We start from the raw sequence: 9,589 nt of genomic DNA, 5'->3' as shown, positions 1-9,589 counted from the left end.
CAGAGAGAGAGAGAGAGAGAGAGAGAGAGAGAGAGAGAGAGAGAGAGAGAGAGAGTGAGAGAGACTATGACAAGTTTCTGAGAAGATGGAAAAGTAGCAGGACTAAAATGATTGGTAAAGAGAAAGCGATGAGTCGCACCTAGACAAAGAAGAAAAAATAAATACCCAACCCCCAATAAAAAAGCGAAAAAACAAACAAACAACCAACAACAACAAAAAAGAAACAAACAAAAAAAGCAAAACAGCGAAAAACAAATAAAAAACCACCATTAACAACAACAGCAAAAGTCAAAGTGAAGAAAAAGCCAAAGAGAATATTATCGAAAAGAAAAAGTGACAAATTAAGATAAAGGATGGAGAAAATACTCTCTAAAACATTGAAAGAGAAAACACTGAACAAGAGGGATATCGCGAAAAGAAACTTAGAATGTTATCCTGAAAAAAGATGAATTTTAAAAAATAAAATGAGAACGCAGTTAAGGACGGGAAAAGGGTTAAACTAAGATAACCAAGACCACAGAGATGGGAAAGAATCTAAGAAAAGAGAGAAGAGAGAAAAAGCCAGGGATATAGAGCAGAAGGACAATGAGATGGGTGTTCAGCTACTCACCTGCAATAGTAAAGCAGCCCCCGGTGGCCTTCGGTCCCAAGACTGTCTGCCCTACAGTTATCTGATTCTGTCCTGGGAGGATAGTGACGAAACCCAGACATAAGCCAAACCCAGCCATGATCTCTCCCATCAACGTCATTGCCTCCACGGCTTCAACAGCTGAGGGAAGAAAACCATTAAATTGCCTTCCACGAGGGGAGGAGTGTGGACGGATAAAGGGGCTTTTGAAGCTTTGTGAAGACGAATCAAACCGATATAACTCATTTCTTTTGTTTGGTCACTAAATGACCATTGTTGTGTCGATGTGCTTCTCTTTACTCAATCAAACTTTTTTTGGGGAGGTTCTGGTCTTCTGCTCAAAACTATCTCTCTACAGCCACACAGTTCAAGGAGGGCATGGGAAAAACTTCGGCCTGCGAGCCAGGTGTAGAGTAATTGCTTAAATAGCGACGACTGTCGATGACATAGAGTTGAGAATGCCATGCCAGGCGGAAATTTCACTTTCTGACAGTTTTTTTAATGACTATCTGCTTCGCTAAGTCACATTAAGTTGACCTGTAGACTGTATACGCATTGTGCTTGGTCGTCGACATTGTCTAAAGTCTGCTTGCATACTCTGCCGAACAGTCACAGAACAGACGAAAAAAGAGTTGGGCCTAGATCATCACACTGTGTTGCACACGTTTCTGCGCTCTACGTTAGAGGTATTCTTCAGTCTTGGGTTAGAGTAAAGAAGAGAGATTGCCTATAAATGCCAGTGACGCAATGAAACGCAACACGTGCAGCAACTTGTCATGTACATAATATGAATGAACTGCCTTCGCAGAGATAATAGGCCATGATGAACAGAAGGTTGCGCGACTGACGTGTTTTCCATATTATTGTATCACTAAGTCCATAGGTATATTATTATGTAGTGTAATTTTGAACGCTTAATAGGCTGCTCTTCAGTGCTCCCTATGTCTATCAAATTCTTATAGGCATACGGGTATTCGAGTTCTGTGACAAATGTCCCTTGTGTTTACTGGTAAGATGATTGCACGTCCTTAGAAGAAAAGCGTGATCTCTTTCAGCCCGTGAGGCAGGAAAGACAGTCATCTTTTTGTCATCACTGATGACTTTACGTTTATCTTGACTCACTGACCTACCCTGACACCATGATTTTCGAATATATTTGTAGAATGCAATACCTTTGGCAATTGATGATCAGCCACGAGTGATCATATCCTGGACCTTGACATAACATCAAAGAACAATTCAATAGTAAGCAATCTAAGTGTCACCGAAAAGCCATTTCTGACTACCATCAAGTTATAATGGACTTGTCTGTCCAAAAACACCAATTACCTATACGAGTTGAGCAGTCAAGAAGCATGAAAAACTAAATGTAATGTCGTTAACCATGAAATTGGACAGTTAACCATCGGATATGATATTTGTATCAGCTGAGAATATCGATTCTATTTTAAGGGACGCTACTTTTGTGCTCGTGCCATCACAGAGAGAGATGTATCATCTTGATTCTGTTTAGAGATGAAAGCGGCCAAGATGAAACATCAATAAGGGAAGGGACCACAAAATCAAATCCGGCTTAGATCTAGATGTTCACAGGGAGCGGTTTGAAGTTTGTGACATAAAAGAGCAGAATGACTTCCATTATTATCATATACTTAAAAAAGATTGTTTAAAATAAAATATTTTGAAATTTTCACAGCTTGAAATGGAATGCTTAAAACCACAAAATAATTATTTATTAGGGGAATAAAACATGTTTCCTGTGCCCAAAGGTATGTGCAAAGACTCGTGTGAAGCATTCTCTACCTGTCCCAGTGAAAAGATTTGCAAAATGCAAGATCATTAATATTATATTGCATTCTCGAGCAGCAATATGAAGGTTACAACCGTGTTGTTCGTCGTCAGTTTAGATAAATGACCTAGGACTACGATCTGGACCGTTTTTACTCTGCATCTTGTAGGACAAGCTTTTCGACGCCATTTCACTCATTTCAACAACACCCTTGAAGGAATATATTAACATTCTTACACTGCATGTTAGGCTACTGTGGTGGTTTTCTAACAAAGACAATGTAGAAACTAATTGGGAATTCCATTTTCTTTTGGTTTACCGCTGTTTCCAGATTGACCATCCTCGGTTTAGGTGTACTACGCAGTACGATGACGCATTGTCGTTCATCGAAATTCTAATTGTGATTGTCAGGAATTTGCCCGTGGTCATATACGGCAGAAAAAAGTAAGAGTTATACAAATAGACAGAAGCAGCAGAGGGAAAGAGAAGAAGAAGTTCTTACACAGTGGAAGCTCTAGCCGCCCACAACAAATTGTGCCCACAAAACCACACCAGCAACTAAGCTGAAAAGGGAATATGGGCTATTGCAGAACTTGCCATGAGATAGGATTAAGAATGCTGAAGCCAAGCTCACAATAACGGCTGAGAATATAAAAGTCGCACTAAACTAGCACGTCTCACAGAAAAAGAGATTTAGGCCCAAAGAAAAAGTTAGACCCTTTACCCAGGTTCCTGGATTACGTATAGCGTTTGTTGACAGGAAAAACAAACACGTATTTAGATATTTTAGGGGCTGGCAGCTTGAACTAAGCCTGTCTGACCCAACCCTGATTGTGAGGGATACAACACCCCATTATACAGACCGAGATGTTTATTCTAAAAAGTTTTCATTCAGCACGAGAGTCAAATTTGCGTCTCTCATGTGCGATGGTGGAAACACTAACCCTTACACCATAAGCGCCAGAATTGTTATCTAAAACAGCCATTCGGTAACAAAGGGCGACAAACAGGCAAATATAAATGACTCACCTGTTCCTATAGTATTCGAGCAGAACGGACCAATTTCAACTAATATACTATCTATCCACTTTCCTGTTCCCATGCCAACAGCAGACACTGTAAACCCAATGAATCCAAACAACAGCCCTGCGATCTTCAGCAAAGTGGTAGATTCCATTTTCTAGGGAAAGAAGTCAATATTTTTTCTGGTTAGTCATACTAACGTATTCCAAAAACTTAAATATTCTCCTGATTTTCCAATGAATTTTTTCTACAGATCAAATGTACACATATTGAAAAAAAAAGAGTAAAGATAAAAACCATATATCGGTAGGAAATGAGGAGCAAATCACGCCAGAGCACGCGCCAACCACCCATTAAATTCATATCCTATTGAAATAAACTGCAACAAACAATAAATCACATGTCACGAAACAGTAACTATTAAAAGAATCAGAACATATCAACAAACAGCAGGTCTAATGAAGGTAAAGTCTAGATCTTACTCGATGACAGTCAGGGCTAGTTTTCTTTCATTTATCATTATTACGAGGGGCTTACCAAAAGTTGTTTTTTTTACCTGAACATGAAGAAATAAAGGTAGAACGCCAACAATCATTTTCCTAAATTGCTAGTAAATTTTGGGGAATTTCAGATTACTGGTTTTACCACCAGCGCACTGTAAGTGAATAGGCTGTTCTCCAGTTTCAACATAAAAATGGAGAAAATTGAGCGCAGGACACTAATGAAGTATTTGTTCTTGCAAGACAAGCAACTACAAGATATTATTACGGAAATGCATGCCGTATCTGGAACTGATTGCCCATCCTAAGCTGAGATTAAATTTCGGTGTAAAAAAAGTGATGATGAGGTCAAAGAAGCGGTAGAGGGGTGGTTTTCTGATCCTCTATTCTCAAAGTCTTTTCAAGGTCATACACAGATGGTAAATGGGAGGCAACTACATAAAAAAGACTAAGCTTCCTACCAAATTTCAGCTTTCTACCTTTATTTCTTCATGGTCAGGTAAAAAACTTTTGGTATGCCCCTCATGTATACTCGAAGTTCTTGTGGCCCAATCTTTGGGTATCGTTTAAGAAGAAACCTCCGAATTTTTAGACCTCAAAATTTAAACAGAGGTAGAGTGTAATGTTTCGAAGAGTCCAATTTTCATGATTTTGAACTTAAGAATAATGAAATTTCAATTGCTATAACATAATAATAATATATAGTACCACCACCCCCCGCACTTAGCGATTGGTTTCCTATACTATTTATTTGAAAGGTGTGAGTTTCAAACACTATGTATCGTTCTAAAGCGCTCTAGAACTCAGCCATTGCTTTTCTGTTCCACCGTTTGCCCTTCAGTATAGGTTCAGAGCTGGTTAGTGAGATCCCGTTCTCTGACATTCAAAGTTTCAGCAGGAGTACGGGCGTTGCCGCATACAAAAGGCATGCAACGTTGTATGGATTATTGGAACAAATTCTGACATCTAGGAGGAATCGGTTGAAATATGCAGCTGTCTTGCCCCCTTTTTGAATGCCATGATAGACCAGGCCAGCCTCGATACCGACAGCAAAAAAGAGGTTTTTGTGTCTTCAATCCTGCACCACTTGAACGACGTGTTGACTGACCACAGTGCGTTCATCCTTGGATTCTCCTTTTCCATATTATGTTGTTCACAGCCTCATCGTTAACGACACTCACACCGTTAAAGACATTCGATCAACCAAGATGCATGTAGATGTCTGGCAGCATTAGCTCTATCAGATTCATTTCCGCAGAAGATTTTTCGTCGTAATCATTTCAGCCAGAAGGATATTTCCAACAGTTGCCGTTGTAGTGTACCTTACATAATTGATACATTTGTACGCATCTAGATATTCAGCATCACCGATGGTCATCGTCAACAGGTTGCATATACATTTATCGCAAGACATGCTTAATCTACTGTTGTTCATTTCACTGGTTATCTTTCTTTTCTATTGCCACTCCTGGGATAAAATGCAATACAATCATTTGCTTGTGCTCAACGGAGGTAGTAATCAGTGGTTATTTGTGTCTTTATCCACTCTAATCTCATGTCCTACTTCAGGGGCGGCTCATGGGGCTAAAAAGTGTGTGTTCACAAATCAGGTGGAATCAGGCTCTCGTCAATTTTTGGGCATACTGAGTTATTGGTATCATCTTAAAACTTGTTCATTTGTCTTGCTTTCAATGAAAAATCACCCATCCATCTTCAATAGAAGTGGAGATATTTTGGATTGATGGAGGTGGGGGGTAGTATTAGCGAGAAAATGGCCCCCAAAACTTTGTAAATTCCAAAGCTGGAGAGTCCATGGAACTTGCAAATTTATATTTTTGTGCCTTTAATCAACGTTTTCGGTGAAATCCTCAAAGGAATATGTTTGTATATGGACATAAAAGGTGTTGAGCCAAAACCTAAAAATTTGATAAAAATTGCTAAGCAGGGAGAAAACTGCTGTTTTCTTCGATATCATTATTTTGACGAGAGCCTGATTCCACCCCGCTGCCTCACAATTAAGCTATCGCAAACAGAAGATAGTTAAGGGCATAGTAAATGAGATGGTTTAAAATTTTAGGATCTTAGGGTTGGTAAGGGACGACCTCATGCTTTAATTCAATTTCGTTCATCCTGTATTGAAACTGAACACTCAAGTAATAACTTTCACCACTCCACTACAAAACAATTCATCAAAGGCACAATTCATAGGACGGTGACTTAAGTAAGTCACGATCACCTCCCTCAGGTTCACGAGAGTCAATTAAAATAGTGGCACTATTCGGCAGCAGCACATTTGAGATGTGACGTCTTATTAATATTAATGTACCGCCAAAACTCGCTTCGAGTGTCGTCATCGTCTGGGTTAGCCCAATGAGCGATTTATAGGTCAGGTTACACTATTGAATATCCCATTAAGTTAAGTTAAAGCGCGTGGACTTTGGCATAGCATAGTAGATATTTCACGGTGCTATATGCACTGAAATTGATATAACATTTGGTTAGTGTTTGTATCTGGCTTTTTAAAATTTTATTATTGTGGGGGCTTTACGTAATGAAACATTAAAACATTTTGAGCTGCACTGCATGACCGTGCTCATTGGACGAACCTCAACGGGGCCCCTGACTCTTTCTGCTGCTACTCCTGGCTCCTTCTTACTGTTGTTTTTCAGCCACACCCTTGATCTTAGAGTAGGTAAGATCGAACACCTATCCTTCTCAAATAAGGGGGAACAAATCTAGGTCGTCCCAGTGCAACTTGCGCACGTTGAAGATCTCTTGGTGGTTCTAGAATCGGTCAGAGTAGGCCTCGGGCGCCACCCGGCAAAATTCAAAATTATTTCCGACCAAAACTAAAAACGCTTGATGTGAAATCAACAAACTTGTATGCAACGTGCTCATAATACGACCTCATGCAGCTACAAACGCCATAAATCTCTTATCAAAACAAAGACCTGTGTTACGATAATGACCCAGTTTGTCGATGTGTGCTGAGTATAATTTTTTTAAGAGAAGAAAAATGTTGCAACATTAAAACATTCGCAAAACGTTACTTAGATAGTTTTACATCCTTTGATTGAAATAGAGGAAACAGGCCATGCCTGGAACAAACGTGATATTTAAAACATGCAAAACTATAAGTCTCAAATTACCAGCAACAAGAGTTACTACCTTTCTTTAAGTAACAAACCAGAACTATAACTTTGTTACGAAATGAGCAGAAAATTTATATCAAGCAGCAAACCTAACTTACTTACATGACACAGAGAACGATAACAATATTGTGGTGAAATGCGTGAAAGCAGCCTTGCCACATCCGTATCACATAGACAGAAGTGACAAAGCCGGGATAACAACACTCTAATAATAGATAGTGTGGCTATTCATCATTAAAGGTATATATATATATATATATATATATATATATATATATATATATATATATATATATATATATATATATATATATATATAACCGTCTGGGTACTATTAGAATACTATCGATGTCATGTTTATAAATGAGCTTAAAAGATAACCGAATAATTATTTGTTGAAAATGTAAACCTAATTCTTAAGCGTCAGAAGGATGATATTTTTACAATTGCTACTTACGTATTGTCAGCGATCTTGACAATAATAGATCTGCAATGATCATTCAAGCTAAAATAATGCCAAGAAAAAGAGTAGAGACTTCATATAAGCTGAATCGGGTGTCTGTGCTCTTCGGCTTGTGATGGACAGTCTTTATATAATTACAGCTATAGTCATTGTTCACCTGTTGAGCTAACCTAGGATGCGTTATCTATAATAAAAATGAACAAGGCCTGCAAATCAAATTCCTTGGGAAGAGCAAATAAGATAATACTTTTATCTGTATTTTTTTTTTACATGTTATCTTGAAATATCGAATTACAACAGCGTTCAGCTCAATGAACTGTGATATGCAGAACCGTGTCTGGGATGAATTCTCTAATCGCATTAACGTTGCCTGTGCTGTTGATGATGGCTACAAAGAACACTTATTGTAAGATAAAAAATAAAATATGATAAAAGTTGACTGTTGACTTGAGTTTTCTATTGCACTTCCTATTTAAAATATTGCGTATTGAAATCGATTTGTTCTTATTGAATCACCATATACAACCACACACACACACACACACACACACACACACACACACACACACACACACACACACACACACACACACTCTCTCACACACACACACACTCTCTCTCTCTCTCACACACACACGCACACACACAAACACATACACACACATACACAACCCTCCCCTCTCTACACTGTGTGGAGATATATATATACCCTATCTCTATCTCCTTATATTTATATCTAAATTATACCCCCCTCAGTGTGTGTGTGTGTGTGTGTGTGTGTATGTGTGTGTGTGTGTGTGTGTGTGTGTGTGTGTGTGTGTGTGTGTGTGTGTGAAAGAGACACAGAGAAAGAGAAAGAGAGAGAGAGAAAAGAGAGAGAGAGAGAGAGAGAGAGAGAGAGAGAGAGAGAGAGAGAGAGAGAGAGAGAGAGAGAGAGAACGAGAGAGAGAGAGTGTGCGAGTGTGTGCCTGTGTGTGTGAGTGTGTGTCGAACGCTGTGGAATCAGGTGCTCGTCAACTTTGCATCAGAGCTCGCCTCTCCCAAGTCTGACTTTTGGGGTTTATTACAATATCAATTAAGCCTGAAAGTTGTCCTTCCTGTTTGTGATAAGAATATACGACGTGGTGCATTCGTGGTATAAAGTAATCTAAATCTAGTAGGAAAAAGAGTCAGACGCAAATTATTTTGTTAATTTTGATACGCTGGTTCCAAATTTGGCATTTTGACGATAGAACGTAGCATTCAATCAAAGATAGTATATAACAAGATGGGCCGCTCCTCTCTTTGAGCCAATTAAAAAAGTGTCCTCGAAATTCGGTGGCGCCCTCTTCGCAAATGCGCACCCTTTGCGAACAGAGTTACCCTACTTGAGTTTAAAAAATCAAAGTGAAACTAGTAAGTTTTAAAATAAATTTCGGAAGAACGCTTTTTAAAAATAGTTACGCAGACAAAAAACTCTTCCGGAGGAAAGGGTGATTGTTTTCTTCGTTTAATTTGACTTCAGAATGAAAGGCGAGAGGTCATTAAAATTATTAAAAAAACAAAAACTCCGCACTGAACGAACCCGAACTGCTGATGAACAGCAGTCGATCTCCGCAAGCAAGGAGGTGCTATTCCTATTCTTCTTCTGGAAAAACGAAAGAGAGCTTCAAAACAGACTGCAGCGCCATCTGAAGCAAAGAGCGGACTTCCGGCGGACACTTTTTTGGCTGAGAGGCCCATCTTGTTATTTACTATCTTTGATTCAATAAGTTTGTAAACGAAATATCGTCAGCGGGCCGCAACGATACCATGATCAATACCATCAAGATGATGTATTAACTCAGCACAGTCGCTGTTTCCCGGACGAATGTTTTCCCAAGAGACCATAAATGCGTTGTATAATTATTCATAATCATTGGTCTTCCCAGCTTTTAAAAATAGAGTCACTATTCCTCGGTGCTCCGCTCGACCCATCAGGTGCCAATGAGTATGGGGCAGTGCTCCATCATTTTGAAAAAGGAAGTCATGCAAATCTGCTTGCTTGACGTGTAG

The 9,589-nt window shown here is 39.1% G+C and overlaps 1 protein-coding gene across 1 annotated transcript in view; it reads right to left on the bottom strand.

Annotated features, from left to right (window-relative positions):
* Nucleotides 1-7,278, bottom strand: part of LOC101859097 — an 8,968-nt gene extending 1,690 nt beyond the window's left edge. Inside the window, exons 1-3 of the mRNA XM_005096813.3 lie at nt 7,195-7,278; nt 3,447-3,597; nt 611-769 (exon numbers count right to left, since the gene is read on the bottom strand). Coding sequence (XP_005096870.1) covers nt 611-769; nt 3,447-3,594 — 307 coding nt within the window. The 5' untranslated portion in view covers nt 3,595-3,597; nt 7,195-7,278. The remainder of the gene's footprint in view (nt 1-610; nt 770-3,446; nt 3,598-7,194) is intronic.
* Between the last annotated feature and the right edge of the window lie 2,311 nt (nt 7,279-9,589).

The sequence above is a fragment of the Aplysia californica genome, unplaced genomic scaffold (assembly GCF_000002075.1).
Source record: "Aplysia californica isolate F4 #8 unplaced genomic scaffold, AplCal3.0 scaffold00138, whole genome shotgun sequence".
NCBI lineage: Eukaryota > Metazoa > Mollusca > Gastropoda > Aplysiida > Aplysiidae > Aplysia > Aplysia californica.
The sequence above is the reverse complement of the archived record's forward strand: the minus strand, read 5'-3'. Positions and strand labels throughout refer to the sequence as shown.